Source organism: Erythrolamprus reginae, chromosome 2 (assembly GCF_031021105.1).
Source record: "Erythrolamprus reginae isolate rEryReg1 chromosome 2, rEryReg1.hap1, whole genome shotgun sequence".
NCBI lineage: Eukaryota > Metazoa > Chordata > Lepidosauria > Squamata > Dipsadidae > Erythrolamprus > Erythrolamprus reginae.
This window is the reverse complement of record NC_091951.1, coordinates 236163033-236182521: the sequence shown is the minus strand read 5'-3', so window position 1 is coordinate 236182521 and position 19489 is coordinate 236163033. Positions and strand designations below refer to the sequence as shown.

Genomic DNA, 19489 nt, shown 5'->3' with positions numbered 1-19489 from the left:
CTCTACTGTGTTGCTTTATTAAACACTTGAACATGATGCATAAGCATACAGTGGCACCTGGGTACTCATTGGTTCCAGGAGATACAATAAGTAACAAAAATGATGAGTATCAAATAATTTTTTCCATAAAGAATAATGTAGTGAATTATGTAGTAAAAGGCAGCCAACACCGACATGCTATAGCTTGTGCATTGAATACTAAACCAACAATGAGTACTGGGACAACATTTTCTCATCAAAATGCATTGAGTACCAAATGTGATGTGTTACAAAGCAGTTGAGTATCAAGGTACCACTGTAATAGAAGCCTTTCGCAAACTATTTTTTTCATCAAATACATTCATCTTTCTTCTACAACTCCTGTTATCCTCCTTCGGTTTATTTGGCTACCTGATTTCTTTTGCTTGTCCAGCTAGTTTGTTTCAAACTCAAAAAGCACTGAGAAGAAGAGCTGAAAATCCTTCTGACCATCCAGCTGCCTCTAACTGGTATTTAGCCTAGGTAGCTACAATGCTGAAACCAACTGACAGTTTATGACAGATGAGGGATGAAGGTAAATCTTGCCAAGGACTTCTATTAACAACACCATAGCCTGCCTTAATGAAGTATAATACAATATATCAATTTAGGTTTAATATGCCCCATTCAGGAACCTTCAAAATCAGTGGAATGTTTTGACTCGGGCAAAGAATCACAACAATAGAAAGTAAAAACATTCTAACAAAAAAAACCCCAAAATCCTATTTCTCTGTACTTGCTCTAGTCTTCATAAAGAAATAAATAAACTATTGTTATGAGTGGAAACCCCTTGATAGCAAACTTCATATATCTCCTGGAAGGCTGGTATAATGGGGCTCCTGTGCAAAATATGTTACAGTACAGAGCACCATTTAGGTAGATTGTGTGCTTAAATAATGTTGATGATTTAATGGAAATGACTTGCTTTCCGGTAAAGTTGATCAAGGTAAGATAATATGTTAGTTTCAGTGCTACTCTGGTTGCTCTGTTCTGCTATACAGTAAGTTTCATCCATTTATGAAAGAACTTTGGAGCAAAATCTGATGAACAGTGATTATAAAATACATGAAAATATCACTGAAAAGCAAAAGGTATTGTAAAAGATTTTTTTTTAAGGATTGAAAGAAAAGCAATGGTGGGAAGAATAGAGTTGGTTAGTTCTTGGGTTACATAAATGAATTCCATACATTATATACAGCATTTTATTTGGATATGCTGTATATGTTTGGGTCCTTTTATGTATATCATTCTTTTATGCTTGTGTTCACAATATTTATAAACCATGAAAGTTTATGAGGACTAAATGGGTCACATATCCAGTTGTCTGCAATGCCTATAGTTACCACTAGTCTCCACTTCTACATATTTAAATTCAACATTTGTATCACGAAAGGATTTCAACAATTCAATATTCTTTTAACAATATCCACATTTGGATCACAATAAATGCAAGCTAAGGACTATATCTCCAAGCCTATACACAGAGCTATTTCTAGCTCATTATCAGACAAACAGAAATTCTGTTCCCTTCCCCCCACATTCACCCCTATGGTCATCATTTGTCATGCAGTGAAATAACCTGCATAAAACATAGCTAATTAAATCTTCTTTATCTTCTACTTCAGATCCAGGTATATGACATAAAAGCAAGTAAAGTCTTCATTGCTCATGTTGGGTAGAATATTGTACAAATTGGGTGAGAGGCGGAAGGAAAAGACAGCGGTAAATTTTGTTGTGCTGTGATAACACGTAAGTCATATATTTATTAGCTACAAGTCTGAATATTTGAATTGGAAAAATACCTTTTAATTAATTGAGTTCCATTAGCCAGAGTTAATACAGTGAAATTATTTGTTGACTCACTTGAATGTTTTGTGGGATATGTCAAGAATGACTATTGTCTCCTTTTACATTTAACTTTGGAAATTCTGACCTGTTTGATTCAAAATCTGAACAGTATCTTGGACAATAAGATGGTTGATGGTAAACATAAATTGTTTTTATATGCTGTTATATATATATATATATATATATATATATATATATATATATATATATATATAATATACTTATTTTTTTAATATTAAAGTTCTTTTTCAAAATAGATGGATGTAGTACATTTTGGTAAGTTATTCAACTAAGTGGAATAATTCTGTTAATATGTCCAATAGGATCTAATGTATCCATTGAAAGATATAAAGATTGGGACCTCATATAAGGTTTGAATTCTCTTCTTGGAATTATTGTTTTTAGGAAGATTTCCAGGTCAGTAAAGGTATGTGTTTCAAAATGTTTGCCACAAATTATGATTGATATTAACAAATGATTACATGCTTTTATGGGGGTGGGTAGAATAAAGTATGATTAAATGAATACTCATTTTTAGAGGTATGTGGATGTTAAATATGTTTGGGTATTTTAAGGATATGAAAATCATTATATTAATCTGACAATTTCCCAGTTTTCTTTATCAAAATAACAATTTTTATAGAGAATAAAGTTTTGATTTTCAGATTTAGAGTTTATTACTGACATATATTTTCATATCTAATTGAATAAGTGATTCCTTTGCAAAGTTTTCATGGACACATCTTTATTATTATTTGGCAGAGGTTTGGATTAATTTTTATTCCTTTTCCCTATTTATGAAAGAAAATATTTGCCGTTAAAGACTGCAAGATATATTTAAAATATGTCGATAAGAAAGATTTTATTTCTAGTCTTGTAATTGATATCTGAAACAATCCGGGATTGAGTGTTGTAGCCAAGACAGGGTACTAATATCTTAGCTAAACTTATTCTCTAACAATCTTTGCAATATTGCAGGAAGAACTTGAAAACTGATTAATGGAAATATATCCAATTAAAATGTTTATGATTAACTGATTAATTGAACACATTAGCAGCATATGAAACTTATTACATTACTAGCATTTATTAATGTAATAACATTAACTTTTAATTAATCATTAAATTATATTGTTATTGTTATTATTGAATGAATATTTAAGATTCTAAAGCTATTATTATTTTAATTGACAGGATTATTATAACAAAGAAAGAAAACTGAGTTATAATACTCTATGTAAATTGATTATGTTACTTTTAAATGAAGCATTTGTCTGTATGTCTCTTGATCTTCTGATATATTTGTAGTATACTAAACACTATTTAGTAAAGAATGGGTGCCAATATTATAATGTTAGAAATTTTAAATTTTAAATACACATTCTGAGCCTTTCCCACTGATGCTCCATTTTGGTTCAATATTATTCAGTTTCTTAATTCAATTTTGAGAAGAAATAAGACATAAAGTAGTTAGTGTTATATTGAACCATATGTCAGATATTTGGAACTTAACAATGTATGAAGAATCTAGATTTCCACTGGACTATAGTTAAAACTACTGCCTTCTTTATTGAAATTAGTCTGCTAAACCAGATTTAAATCTCAGATTGCTGATCTGTGTTTACAATTGATTTTATATAATTTTTTAAAAACAACCAATTTTCATTTTCTGTATAGTCAAGATATAATTTGTTGCCGAGAAACACAGTTTATTTTCTCTTTAAATACATAATCTAATATGTAGTATTAATTTATATTATCTATGTATAGATAATATTATATTATCTATATTATGTATATTATCCTTTTTTGTTTTTTAAATTTCAGTATCTTTTTGTCTTTGTATATTTTTGTTATATTAAGAGACATAAAATAATGTATTTACAAAATAAATGTTCAGTGCTCTGCAAACAATATAAAATAAAAAATTAATAATGTAAATTTTTAAAATCAATAATTAAAAAATAAAAATACAAACAATTTATCAAATACAGTTGGAGCTAAAAATGCTACTGCAAATTAGAATAAACACCTATCAAAACAACGAAGAAAAATTATTAAACCAAAAAATAAACTTCAGTAACATTAGCTGTGTTGATAGATAATCTTCCCCTTCCTGAGTGGAGGATTGAATAGAATAGGCATGGTGCAGAAAATTGTGGGTTATGTGTTTATTTGTTTTGAACAAGATGGCATGAAACTTAGTTATACACATTGATCAAATGTAGTTCTAGGTCTCATGCAAAGAATTTGTTTACAATCCATCTAGTGTACTAAAATAGGAACCTACAGGAAAAGTCAGAGACAGGGGAAGAAAAATGTATTGGGTCAATTCATATGCTGTCTTCCATGACTTCTACAGACAGACAAGGACATATTCCTATGTTTCTTCTCCCAGTGCTTCAGCCACTAGGTTTATGCAGCTCCTTGGGAATCTGTCATTTAATTTGCCTTCAAAGTCTTCAAGCATTGGCTCCAGAGGAGCTGGCTTCATTCTTCCCTTATTCTAGGGGATAAGGATGGAATGAAGCATCAGATAGCCTCTGTTCAAGGAGACCAGTAAAGTCTTCATTCCACAACCCCTTTGCTGCTCAAGAAAGAAAGACTATAGCAATACAGTCACCACTCCACAAAAGAGTTGCAATAAGGGGTCACCAAGAGTGATAGGGATTTCATTTGGACCTTTGGATATCACTTTGGTACCTTCCATCTTTCCCATTCAATTAGCATTTATTTATTTATTTTTGCGAATACGGGCATGTTTATTTATTTATTCAATTTTTATGCCACCCTTCTCCTTAGACTCAGGGCAGCTTACAACATGTTAGCAATAGCACTTTTTAACAGAGCCAGCATATTACCCCCACAATCCGGGTCCTCATTTTACCCACCTCGGAAGGATGGAAGGCTGAGTCAACCTTGAGCCAATGATGAGATTTGAACCGCTGACCTACACATCTAAAGTCAGCTATAGTAGCCTGCAGTACAGCACTCTACCTGCTACACCACCCCGGCTCATATTTCTTTCATTCTTTCTAGTAGGTAAAACCACAAAGAAGTCAGTGCTTCAATTTAGTGTTGCTTGGGTTTGGGGGCATTTGTTTCTTAATAAGATGCTTTCACAATTTAACGGCATCATTTCTGATGCTCTGATAAGCTTTAGGCTGTATATGGTCTCTAAACATTAATTGTTCATCTCTTTTACAACAAAGTTATTTTGTTGTTTTGGTATATCTCACAAATACAAAGCAATTATTCATAGAAATAATAAACAGGTAGAATATCTATATAGAATACAAGCTCCTGAGACAAATTCCTTGTGTGTCCAATCACATTTGGCCAATAAAGCGTTCTGAGGTCTACGGATGCCTTCAGTATCATGGGTTTCATTTCATTTTTTAAAAATTAGCATTTGTTAAATTCATATTCCTATCGCAAACCTTATACACTATCATCATAAGCATCAGTTTTGCCATACATTCTTTTAAAAGTATTTCATTTTCTTACCTGTCACAATAGGATATGATTGTGGTCCTGGGACACTGGCACCGATATCTGTTGAAGGAGGGCTTGTTAAATTGGCCTTCATTTCATCTAATCCACCAGCTAGTGATGTCATGGCTGAATATTCTGTTGACTGAGTTCAAAGAAAAATGAGATAATTTAGTAACATTTCCCATATATTAAATTCTAATGTATGATGAAACCAAGCTAAGTGGTTCATCCCTATACTGGCAGTGAGGGCCTTGATGGGGTGATAATGGTAGTAATGATGATTTTATATTTGAAGATTAATTTTACTGTTACTGAGAAACATAGAAGTCTGACGGCAGAAAAAGACCTCATGGTCCATCTAGTCTGCCCTTATACTATTTTCTGTATTTTATCTTACAATGGATATATGTTTATCCCAGGCATGTTTAAATTCAGTTACTGTGGATTTATCTACCACGTCTGCTGGAAGTTTGTTCCAAGGATCTACTACTCTTTCAGTAAAATAATATTTTCTCATGTTGCTTTTGATCTTTCCCCCAACTAACTTCAGATTGTGTCCCCTTGTTCTTGTGTTCACTTTCCTATTAAAAACACTTCCCTCCTGGACCTTATTTAACCCTTTAATATATTTAAATGTTTCGATCATGTCCCCCCTTTTCCTTCTGTCCTCCAGACTATACAGATTGAGTTCATTAAGTCTTTCCTGATACGTTTTATGCTGTTCAGATGCAGTGTGAAATGAAACAGTTTCAAACAATGGTGAGATGTTAAAACAACATGAATCCTGCAAACTTCGGTTATTGGATTAATTTTAAAAAATTAGTTTCTCAGATTATTTGGCGGACAAATCACCAGCACTTCCTAAAGCAAATCACAAGGTAATCTTTAAAAATACTTTTAATTATTGGGAGAGAAGCATGAGAATTTCTGTATCACTTCTACAAGCTTGAAGGTTTTGACAGTTTCTGTCTGTAAAGCCATTAATTAATAAGCATGACTATGATATTTTTGCTTTGTTTAATCATGCACTAGAAGTTTTTAAAAAAGTTTTTAAACTGCAACACATCCTTTGTTGGACTGTCCATTATAGAATTACCATTCAACAAGTTCCCAAACAAGAAAAGTATTGTGAGACATGAGCACTTTAATCATAGAATATGTCATCATTACAGTATAATGCATTAAAATAAAATTGCATTTCACAATTATAGTGCATCTCACACAAATATATAAAAAGTTGGTAAATGTAAACTTATTCCTTCAAATAATGGAACAGGTGGCAATCTATTGCCAAGCAGAAAATTAATATTAGAACCAATAAAGAAATTAGCAAGCCAACTATATACATGACTGTAACAATCATCAAGCAAGATGCAGACTGCCCTGTTTACCTGACCTTTTGGTTAATGGTTTGTGTTGCATTAATTATGTTTGTCTTTGGCTATAGTTAGAGTTGTTTCTTCTTGTGATTTATTGGTTGCAGATATCACTCTGATTTTTTTTAGCTGTTGCTTTGGATATGTCTGTATTTAAGCAATGACCTTAAGGATGTTCCACTGTTGTATTTTTGTTTTATCTTCCTATGCAGGACAGCTGCATAAAATATTTAAATAAGTATAAAATAGCTCGGAGAAAAGCTAACAAGCTCCTCCTGTGCAAGGCAGCATTGAAATAAACTGCCTCGGTTTAAAATGGCATAGATGTGCATTTCCTTGCATGTTTCCCTGGAAATTAAACTCCCTTATTTCCAAGGGATATTAAAACAAAAATGGTGGTATATATGTACGTAGGGGTATATAGTCAGTGATGTAGTATCTATGGACTTTTATCCCAAAGTGCCCACTCTGTTCAGTAGGAAGGATACTGCAGAATAATCCCTTGTTTCACAGTTCCGCATTTTATTTTCATTGGGATTTCTTTAAAAATGCATTAATGATTTGTAACACTTCAGTTTTTTATTCGGGGTAAATTGGGACCACCAATGTGCAGTTGATACTTTGGCCAGACTGTTTTAATGACCACCTATTACCCACAGAGCATAAAACAAAATGCTCTTAGCATTTGTAAGATTCTTCTCTTCAGAATTTTTTTTGTTAAAATAAATAAAGATAACAAGCTTGTCCATTTATTTGTTAATAAAAATGCATGTTATTTTTGTTATTTGTAAACTGATACAACTCGATTGCAGATAGAAGTGAATCCTAACTCCAGGTCATGTAGGCAATTTTTGATGAGGTTTTTTTTATGTTTTCTTTTGTCTTATTCACTGAAAGCATGCGTGATGTCCCAAAGCAAAATTCTGCCCTCTACCTCCAGTTTGTCTTCCAGCTCTTCACTGAATTATAAATGCAGCAGTAGGCCAACAAGGGACATAATCAGCTTTTCCCCCCTGTTTGTCGATGTAAATTAGCCTGTGGAAATCCAGCTTTTTCTATACAAATAGTCCCATTCACTTAGTGACCATTCAAAATTACAACAGCACTGAAAAAAAAGTGATTGATGACCATTTTTCACACTTAAAGCCACAATAGCATCTTCATGGTCATGTGATTAAAATTCAGACACTTGATAGTGGACATGTTTTATGAGGGTTGCGCTGTCCTGAAATCATTTGATTCCTTTTTATGACCTTCTCACAAGCAAAGTCAATGGGAAAGCCAGATTCCCTTAATAACTGTGTTATTAAACTGCAGTGATGAACAACAGTGGCAAGGAACGTGGGGCAAAACTCAATAATTATCTTGCTTAGCAACGGAAATTTTGGACTTGACTGGTCATAAATTGAGGATTACATGTTGTGTGGATAGATCACAGAGGCAGGGTTTCTTGGGCATAAGCAAACTGTTGGATATATTGACAACAGGCAGGGTAGGCAGGGGCAGGTCTTAGTAAAATATATTTCACAAAACAATACTGGATCATGGTAAAAGTCCTTTAAGCAAATTTGCCTGGGAAATGGAGTAAAGATGCTGAGACAGTGTATGGGTTAAATATAGGGTCACTTTATTAAATTAGCATAAATTTAAATAACGTAACTTTAAGTACGTAAATTTAAATATTCAAATTCAACTATAAACAAAGGATCTGCAGAGGCCTAAAACTAACACGGCGGAAATTCCTGTCAGAACCTTCCTGGGCAACATTGGGCAAAACTCCTTGCTGATCCAGATGAAGGTAGCCACCTTCACCTGGATCCAAGCCACGCCCTTCGGCATGTGGGAGGAGCTCGCCCTCCAAATCCCCAAGGGAAATTGGATCCGGTGAGTCCCATGGGCATCCTCTCGCCAATCCCCGACGTTGTAACAACCTCTGGTTCATGGAGAGAGGCGGTCCATCATCCATTTAAAAGATGCCCATTTCCGCCCCTAACCTGCCAACCCCAGTGACCAGAGGGAAGCCTAATTAAAATATCTATATAGTGCCGCACCCCCTAAAAAGAAAAGAAAAAACATATCAGATGCTCACAATAGGAAATTGGGAAGCCATATAAGGATTGAAATCCAACTTGAAATACAAGAGGGGGAAGTAAGTGTATAAAAAGCAGTTTCGAGGAGAAAAATTTTCCTTCTCATCCTTGCTTATGGAAATAGCCAGGCTGGTCTATTTTTTCTAAGGATTTGAAGATATCTCTCCCAGTCAATGCAGGAGTCATATACCGGTAGTTTGGGACTTGAGGTTCTCTAGACAGAGAAATTATGAATTTATAAAGAGAAATTATGAATAAAGAGCAATATATGTGCCCCAGGATAATGTTGTTATCATGATAACGATAATGTTAATGTTGATAAACTGTGGCTCTTTGGCTCTCTAAGAGAGAAAGGAGAAAGAATAAATATATAGAGCTATAAAGAAGAAACGCATGTTCCTGGAGCAGATAAGTATATGTGTTCGCATTTTTAACAATTTAAACACACTTCTTCTAGCAGCACAAAGTGGATATGCTTACATGTTCTTCATGCTATTTGTTTTGGAAGTAAGTAACTTTATGCAATGCATAGAAAATGTGTAAGAAAGAATGTAAAGGGATGAAATGAGAAAAATTACAGGAAATATAGCTAAATCTAGTCTGCACCAATCCCATCTTTATATCCCTACACACCTCTCCATTTTGGCAAGCTATTTTTCCTTCAACCACATCCATTTCCTGCCTTTTGTTCTTTGAATTCTCTTTATTTTTGTGGAATTTGTCAACTCTCTTCAACCTCTAGTTTCTTAGTCCTCCCCTTCTTTTGAACCCATTCCATCTTCTTTCAAATATTTGTTTTGCTTTGCTAGCCTCATTCATTCTATCAGTATGACTAAATCATCTTAGTGTACTTTTGCATTTAATTCACATTTCAACCAGCACCCAATCATTCTTGATCCTCTCATTTCTTGATTCACCACTCACTGTTCTTAACATTACCAATTCCTGCTGCATTTAAATTGCTTGTATGTTTTGCCCGACATAACCAAGTCTCATTTCCACAGAGCAGAAGTTTGCTCTTTCAACATTCATTTCTCCCAACAGATGATATCTTCCCACCAGCTTTCTACCAGCATTGACATAATTTAAAAATTCTCCATCCATTTTCCTATCTTTAGTAAACATTCTACTGAGGTATGTAAACACAAATTTATTTCCTCTATTTTTTGTCATTTATGTATAGCTGGTAATCCTTCACCTTTTCTCCCTGTTTAACATATCCATCTAACTCTGCAGCTCTCAACCTGTGGGTTATGACTCTTTTGGGAGTCAAACAACCATTTCACAAGTCACCTAAGACCATTGGGAAACACATATTTCTGATGGTCTTAGGAACCTAGATACTGCGCCTCTATCCGTCTCTACCCACATGCAAATAGACTACTGCAAACAAACAAACAAACATACGTACATAAATATACACACACACATACATACACCATGGGTGTTGTGTTTGGGCCTGGGCCGGCTGCTGCTCCCACGTATGTGAGAGATGCGTCACAGAGCGATTGTGAAAGCCTGCCTGACAGCCAGGAAAACTTGGCCGACAGCCCAGAGGATTTGGCAGGTAGCTCAGAGGAGTTGGCAGACAGCCCACAGGAACTGGCAGACAGCCATGGGGACTTGGCAGGCAGCCCATCAGATAGCCTCTTTTCTTTGGATTCGAATGCCAAACAGATAATCAATATGGCTAGCCGTAGAGCAATGCAACATAGGGCTCAATTAAGGGATTATCAACGGTGATTATGGTGTCACCTGTGTTTGGGTGTGGTCCACAGAATGAGGGCTGGGTGTGATCCCCATAATGAGAGCTACAGTTACAAAAGGGAACTGAGGCAGAGGCAAACCGTGGATGTTTATCTGTGTGGTTTGTGAGGCTTTGCTGTTCCCTGCTTTGAGATCTTTGCTCTGTGCTTTTGGATTCAACCCAGCATTGTCAGGCAAGTGGGCGTTGGGAAACCTGTGAATCACTGCTTCTATCGTGCCTCGTGAATTCGGAGAACTCCTGGAACTTTCCTGCTATGGGAACTTTGTATTTGGTTGCCTTTTCGCTCCACATGAAACATAGAAACATAGAAGTCTGATGGCAGAAAAAGACCTCATGGTCCATCTAGTCTGCCCTTATACTATTTCCTGTATTTTATCTTACAATGGATATACAGTGTTCCCTCGATTTTCGCGGGTTCAAACTTCGCGAATAGCCTATACCACGGTTTTTCAAAAAATATTAATTAAAAAATACTTTTCGGGTTTTTTTCTATACCACGATTTTTCCTCCCCAATGACATCATAGGTCATCGCCAAACTAATAATTTTTGCAAATAAATAACAAAAAATAATAATTATTGTTAATAAATAATTATGTTTATAAATATCAGGATCACTAAGTGTCTTATTCAACAGTGAGTACCAGTAATAATGATGAGTAAATGATTGTTAAGGGAATGGGAAATGGTAATTTAGCGGTTTAAAGTGTTAAGGGAAGGCTTGTGATACTGTCCATAGCCAAAAATGGTGTATTTACTTCTGCATCTCTACTTCGGGGAAATTCGACTTTCGCGGGCGGTCTCGGAACGCATCCCCCGCGGAAATCGAGGGAACACTGTATGTTTATCCCAGGCATATTTAAATTCAGTTACTGTGGATTTATCTACCACGTCTGCTGGAAGTTTGTTCCAAGGATCTACTACTCTTTCAGTAAAATAATATTTTCTCATGTTGCTTTTGATCTTTCCCCCAACTAACTTCAGATTGTGTCCCCTTGTTCTTGTGTTCACTTTCCTATTAAAAACACTTCCCTCCTGGACCTTATTTAACCCTTTAATATATTTAAATGTTTCGATCATGTCCCCCCTTTTCCTTCTGTCCTCCAGACTATACAGATTGAGTTCATTAAGTCTTTCCTGATACGTTTTATGCTTAAGACCTTCCACCATTCTTGTAGCCCATCTTTGGACCCGTTCAATTTTGTCAATATCTTTTTGTAGGTGAGGTCTCCAGAACTGAACACAGTATTCCAAATGTGGTCTCAGCAGCATTCTATATAGCGGGATCATAATCTCCCTCTTCCTGCTTGTTATACCTCTAGCTATGCAGCCAAGCATCCTACTTGCTTTCCCTACCGCCTGATGCACTTTGTATCTATCTGAACTTTTGCCTAGAACTGTGTTTTACTCCTGAATAATAAGGACATTTTGTTTAGTTTTTTACTTTTGTGTTTAATACAATTTTTCTGTTTATCACTGTCCGTGTGTATCTGACCTCCTTTCCTGGACCCTTAATTACCGCCTGAGCCCCGTCAGGCAGAACAATGGGAATGTCTGAGCATGCATAGAAGCTGAATTTCTCACTCTGCACATGTGTTGCTGTGTTGTTTTCGGCTTTGGGGGGGCATTTTTTTAAAAAAAATCGGAACTGCGCATGCCTGCATGCACAAAGTGGTGCCCACGAGGTGCAGTCACGCAGCACAAGAGTAACCGAACTAGCAGTGAGGTAAGTTAGAACCCACTCCTGAATTTCCTAATAATTTTATTATTTTATGGTCATGGGTCACCAGAACATGAGGAACTGTATTAAAGGGTCACAACATTAGGAAGTTGGAGAACCATTGATATAACTCTTTGATACATTAATTTTCAGATCCATACTTCACTTTGCACAGTCTAACATTCCCTACAAATTATTCAGATTCTCAGCCAGCAATCTGCAATTATCTTTATGTGCCCTAACCAAAACATTTCTTATATTGCCACAAATATTTCTTATACATTTCTTCATAAATAGATCAACAATGTTGTGGTTAGCTCTGGCCCAGCTCTTGCTCCAAGGACTGTGGATGTGGGGTAGACATCCAGATGCCGCAGGCTTGTTTTGCTCCTGGTGGAATCTGCTGATGAAGGCTCCTCTAACCAAGGAAGCATGAGTGACAGGGAGGAGGAGAGTGTGGCAGACAGCTCAGAAGGAGATCAATTATCTAGCTCCTCCTTGGATTCGGAACAAGAGTTAATGATACAGCCACGCATGCAAAGAGCGATGCATAGGCAACAACAACTGAGAGATTATTATCAAAGAAAATGAGGCCACCTGTGGTTGGGGGGGGGCTGTAGTAATTAGTGAGGCTGCTATAAATAGCAGCCGGTGGGTTTGGCCATTGTGGAGGATTATCTGATCGTTGTGTTTCGTACTTGCCTTGCTGACTTAGACCTTTATGTGCTGATTTTTCCCCGCTTTCAAACTAAACCGGAGCAAAGTGTGTTTCACTTTGTGAAAGAAGAAGGACTGTGAATTGCCTCACAACTGCAAGCTAAGTATCTCAGAACTGATAAGGGACTTGTACAAATTACCAGTTTGTTTGGAGATGAGTGCTCTTTGCTATACAAAAAGAGTGCTTAGTTTATTTGAACTTTCGTTATAAAGAACATTGTTTTGAATTTTCAAACATGTGTGTGTCTGAAATTGTATCTGTGCATTTTCAGGAGGATTCTACCAGAGAGCTCGACAGAACAGACAAGGGGACATCCCATCTCCTTGTCTTTCTCCCTAGTCAATGCTGAATCATTTATTAACCATTCTATTTATTCCCATTCATGTTTTATTTCAACCCTTTTCTATTCTACTAGCTTTCGGCAATCAAATTTCAATTCCACAGCTGGGGAAAACATTCCATAATTTAAACCTATTCATTTCGGTTCTTTTGTTTAACCATCGTACACCAAGTGTTCTTTTTTGCATTCATATGTTCTCAATGACCTGTTGAAGAGCACAATCTGGTCTGGCATAAAACAATACTAGACTTCCCAGATTTTTTTTTTCTACCTCTTGAATACTTTTAGTCAGATTTTAGTCAAACACGTAACCAGGCACACTAATCCTTTTGTAGATTTTTTATTCATTCTTTCAACATTTCTCCTTGGTAAGGAGGGCATTCTTCCCATACTTACACAAGTGTGCAAAATGGTTGTAAGTTACTTTTTTTCAGGGTCATCATAACTTTGAACATTGAGCTGTTGGAAGTCAAGTGGCATACATGTTTAATATATGATTATGATTACATCCTAACATTCCTATTCCAACCTCTAAAATCATCATTCTAGCAGATCGTCAATTCAGTTTCTTCCAATATCATTTCATCACTTTTCTTTTAAATGCCATTCAAATTTCCAAGAAAATTGCACTGCTTCTTCCTTTCCATTTTAAATTTTAACTATTCATTGCTCATTTTGCCACTTGTTTTTTCTCTCTTTTACATATCATGGAGTCTTTTTCTCTGATCTTCATTCTATTATTTGTGGTTTTCCTCATCCATCTATTCATCCCACCAAAGAACTATTTTCAAACATTCCTACATTAATATTCAGAAAATTCTGTGATACTCTGATGTTACCAAGTGACCTCAACAGCATGTCTGTTCCAACATTCCCTTATTTGCTTTCCACTTTCCAACATTTTGTTAGGAATTCAGCAGAGGTATTAGAAATCAATAGCTTCTAATATTTTTCATGAAGTATTTGCATTTTCTCTTCCTATAATAGCTCATTTTTCATTCTTTGCTTTTTTCGCAAAATTTGATCAAAACTGATCTATCCTATGTTTAAAGCTTTTCCCGATATTTCATAATAAACAATGTAATGAATCGCACATTTAAATGTATATTCATTCTTCCACCATATGAAACAACATATGAATAGATTTATTCTTACATTGCATTCAGAACAAATAGGCTTTTTAAACAGATGTTCATCTAACAGTCTAGAGTCTCATTCATGTCCAATCACACTTTTTGATTTCCTATTCTTATTCATCCTTTCATAGTTATTAACTAAACTTTTTCTTCTCTTGCCCTTCCCTTTCAGAAAGCTTCATAATGTTTTCCCTCAGTTCTTCCAATCTTAACTTAATTTATTGAAGCATTACATTGGACATATTGTCAACTTATGGAATTTTACTTCTATACTGACTCACAACAATTTAGAAGATGCCATTTTATATTTCTAAATACTTTTTAGCTTTTTCATTCATAATTAAACATACATCTTCATTTGCATATGGGAATTCACGAACTCTATTCTGTAAGATTAGTTCACGTTCGTTCAGACTTACTATACTCTTCTCCTCTTAATTGCACAGATATCGAACATATTAATTTTTCTATATTTTACTTCATTTGTGCATTCCTGCTACTTATCAATTTGCTTCTCCTATTTTCCAAACTACAATCTTTTTTAATGCATGGTTATTGCCCATAACAACTTTTTTTACTCAAGACTTTCATATTATAATTTCTAGTAATAGGAAGGATGACGCAGACTTGGTTAGAGCCTTAGTCATACCATGCAGTATTCCCTCTGGATGATAAAGACAATATATGTTTTAATTTCAGCACACATTAATACAAAGAAAACCAACCCATTTTATCCCAAGTGTGTTTATATTAATGTGTATTTTTGCAAGCTAGGATCTCTATCATAACTACTGTCAACTTATTTACAGCCAACTTATTATTGTCTGTATCTCAGTAAATCATAGAATCATTCAATGTACTGATATATACATGGGGTTCCAAGCAAGACCAGAAATTAATTCACCAAAATCTGACTACAGAATCAGAAACTAATCAGAATTGACTAATTCCTGCTTAAATCTAAGCTGGTTTGACTAGTTGTAATGCATCAGATCTAGTCCTCAAAACATGTTCAGAAGTCTATATATATTCTTTCAGCAATAAACAGTCATCCTTTCTCTGAATGGCATGAAAGCACTTGTGACATAGAAATACACTTAGCAGTGATAGTAGTCAAACAAAATGCTGCACTGATTTAAACATCAAAAGAAAAGATACACAAAGCTAACTACATTTTTATAAAAATAGCTTGGGCATTCTTATGCTTAAAACTTAAAAGGCTCTTCTGGAGAGTTAACACAAGGGGGAGCAGTAACATCATTCAAGGGGGTCCAAGGCTCAAATAGTTTAGCTGGGGAGGTTCTGACACCCTCCCCCCAACCACCCCCCCAAAAACCTGAAGAAGTTGGCAATGTCTTCTCCAGATTGTATGACATCGCAATATGACCATGACTCCAAGTCAGAAACAATGTTCATGCTACAAACTGCATTTTAGAAATTATTATTTGGGAACATATATATCATTTTTAAAATATTGCAAAATTCCAATTAACATATTGAAAATCCTATGCACAGAAATACACAGTAAACAGTGTATGTCATCTGTGCTGTTTGCTGTTTGCTAGTTGCTGTTTGGCAAATTGCTAGGAGGCAGAGGCCTTTTTCTTTGTTTTCCTTCCCCAAAACTAAGATGCAACTTATGCTCTAAAAAATACAGTAAATCATCAAAGGTAGTTTTAAATGTTATATGGGGACTACATTTTTACATTTTAAATCGCAGTGTGATTTGTCTATTTCTTACTCAAGATTCCTGGCTGCCAGATTTAGCAAATATAATATTTACATTTCAGACCAAATGGGAACAGATGTGTATGTAATTTCACATATTCACGCAAATACTTTACATTTTTAAAGCATGCCCATTAAATTCAAGGACTCATTTAATATCACCTTTATTTGGGCCTTAAATATTTTAAGGCCCAAATAAAGATATTTTAAATATAAGTAAGTTTGAGAGGAAAAAATTAATAGAATCACAGTGTCAAATTCCTCATCACCCTAAAGTGATAATTTCACAATTAATATGGGAAGCTTTTTCCAACATGCTACTTTCCATGTGTGACACCCATACTATCTATCCCACACGTATTCCCAATACATTTGAAGACCACCAGATTGGCACTCCATAAATTATGGAACTACCTTTGTGAAGGAAATTCTGCACTATCATCATAGATTGAATTGGAAATTGTAGGTCAGCTGTACAATCCAACAGCACTTCTATCCTATCTGGAATCAGCATTAGTCTGTAGCATATATTTAATGTATTTTTAACACTAAGGAACGGTTTGGAATGTAATCAAAAAGGAAGGAAGAATTGGCTGTCCTCTACAGATTGAAGATATTAAACTTTATAATCCCAAATGACTTGCCCCAGTCATTTTCTGTATGTTCAAGTAAGCAAAATACTGAAGAATATTAAAGATGTGGAATAGGTAAATCTTGACCCAAAGGGATATTAAATGGGAGTACCCCGGGAATTCCTCAGATGCACAAGGTTATTCGGTTTAACTTAAAACAAATAGATTTGAAAGATACTTCTATTGGTATTGCTCTTAAAACAGATACAGTGGTACCTCATCTTACCAACGCCTCTTCTAACGAACTTTTCAAGATACAAACCCAGTGTTTAAGATTTTTTGGCCTCTTTTTCCAAACTATTTTCACCTTAAGAACCCAAGCAGCTGCTGCTGGGATGAAGGGGTTTCTTTTTTCCCCCTTTTTTGAAGAAAGGGAGAGGCAGCTTGGAGCAGGAAAGATTTTGCAGAGAACAATGTGCTTGCAAAGGCACTGAAAGGGCATCTTTTGAAGAAAGAAAAGGGAGGGGCGGCTTGGAGGAGGAAAGATTTTGCAGAGAACAGGGTGCTTGCAGAGGCACTGAAAGGGTGTCTTTTGAAGAAAGAAAAGGGAGGGGCGCCCCCCTTGCCTTTCTTCCTTCCCACTCACCCTTTAGCCTAGCCTTGCTTCTTCCACCTGCCCCCTTTAGCTGCTCCTCCCTGCCCTCTGTTCGCCTCCCTTCTAAAGTTTGGGATTTTCCTGAAGGATTTGCACCCATTATTTGCTTTTACATTGCTTCCTATGGGAAACATTGTTTCATCTTACGAACTTTTCACCTTACGAACCTCCTCCTGGAACCAATTAAGTTTGTATGATGAGGTACCACTGTACTTGCAAAGTATCTTGGAAATCTGATCAGTTAAATTTCTCAAGCAATTGTCCCTTATCAAAAGATTATAGTGCTGCTTGTCAGCTCTGAGAAGAGGCAACGATGGCAGGAAAATAATGCTAAAATTAGCTTGCTTAAACTGTAACAAAATCACTGCATACACACAAAAATAACTGTACTTATACATTACATTTGTTTACAAGTACTGTATTATGACTCCTTAGTCCCCTTCGCATAATGTCTATTCTATTCCCTGCATTTCATTCTCCAACTTCATATGTGAATCTGGTCAGAAAAGCTTTCCTTCATTGTATCAGTCTTGCCTTTTTGCATAACCTATTGCCAGCATTTTTTTTTTCTTCCCTATTCTGCCGGAAACACTACTTTATAAAACTATTTTTCCGTCTCTGCTTCCATTCTGAAGATTATATGCCCTCATGTGGTAGCAGAAAGAGATAGATCTTGGCTCAGTACATGCTTTCCTAGCATGGGGTAATTACAATGCTTTAAAACCTGAAAAGTGTTTGAGAAAGACAACATATGACTGAAAAAAATAAGAGTAGGGGAAAAAGGAAACATAGATGAGGCATGGTGTTGCTAGTCTTCAGAAGCATCTCATAAATATATTTTGTTTTAGGTACAATTCTTGTTAGTATCACAAGAAAAATAACAAATATTGTTGGAATGGCTAAAATGGCACAGCCAATAAACTTAGGAGTCTGCAAAGGTTGGTTGTAGTAGTCTTGTTCTACAAAGAACTATAGATTAACAGCCATCTTGATTGTTAATCATTAAGATAATGTCCAACAATAATGCTTTCCATTCTATCTTTCAGTCATCCTCCACAAAGCTTGAACTGACATTTCTCTACAGCAGTGTTTTTCAACCAGTGTGCCGCGGCACACTAGTGTGCCGTGAGACATAGCCAGGTGTGCCGTGGGGAAATTACACATGGGTCCCCAAACTACGGCCTGCATGCCAGATATGGCCCACGGAAGCCATTTATCCAGCCCGCCACCAGCCGCCTGCATCTGAACATAAACATTCCCCTCACAATCCCTCCAGCTATCAGCGACAGGAAGAGTGGGGGCACAGGGAGCGCTCACTGACCAATCACCTTCTAGGATTCATCCCGACCACTAGCAATGAACCAATAGCAGGCTGCCTCTCATCCACACCCAGGAAGGTCCCTGCTCGGGCTGCCGCGCACTTGTCATTGTGTAGCCGTGGCGAGTAGTTGAAGCTGCTACTCCTCCCCGTTTTCCTGATTTCTAATCGTGGTTTAAAGCTAAAGTTTGCTGATCTTCCTTTGGACAATTTTTGGTTATCTGTCGCCAAGGAGTTCCCTATTCTGGCCAACAAAGATTGCTCCCATTTTCAACCACATATCTATGTGAGCTGAGCTTCTCAAGCTTGACTGTGATAAAAACTAAAAACAGAGAGAAACTGAGAACTGTTGAGGAAAAGCTTTTGTATGTGTCTTTCTACCATTCCTGCCCTTTTGTGTTCATCGAAAGAGCCCCAGATTTCACACTGAGTATAAATACATTTAGAAACTATATTATTAACTATATGTATAATATGTACTGTGTTAGATTGTCATTTTGGTTAGTGGTGCGCCCCAGGATTTTGTAAATGTAAAAAATGTGCCGCGGCTCAAAAAAGGTTGAAAATCACTGCTCTACAGTTCTTGTCTGCAAATCTATTTTACTTTCTATCCGATTCTCTTCTATGCAGAAATGTATCACTTCAAGCTGTTATTAGATTTATTTTCAACTGACTTTGTCAAAATGTAATTACATTTCAAAGAACTGAA

General features: G+C 35.9%; 1 protein-coding gene across 2 annotated transcripts in view; it reads right to left on the bottom strand.

Annotated features, from left to right (window-relative positions):
• PAX5 (paired box 5) overlaps window positions 1-19489 on the bottom strand; it is a 308938-nt gene that overhangs the window by 144389 nt on the left and 145060 nt on the right. For both annotated transcript variants that reach the window (XM_070742266.1, XM_070742267.1), the window contains one exon: window positions 5374-5503. In XM_070742266.1, coding sequence (XP_070598367.1) covers window positions 5374-5503 — 130 coding nt within the window. The remainder of the gene's footprint in view (window positions 1-5373; window positions 5504-19489) is intronic.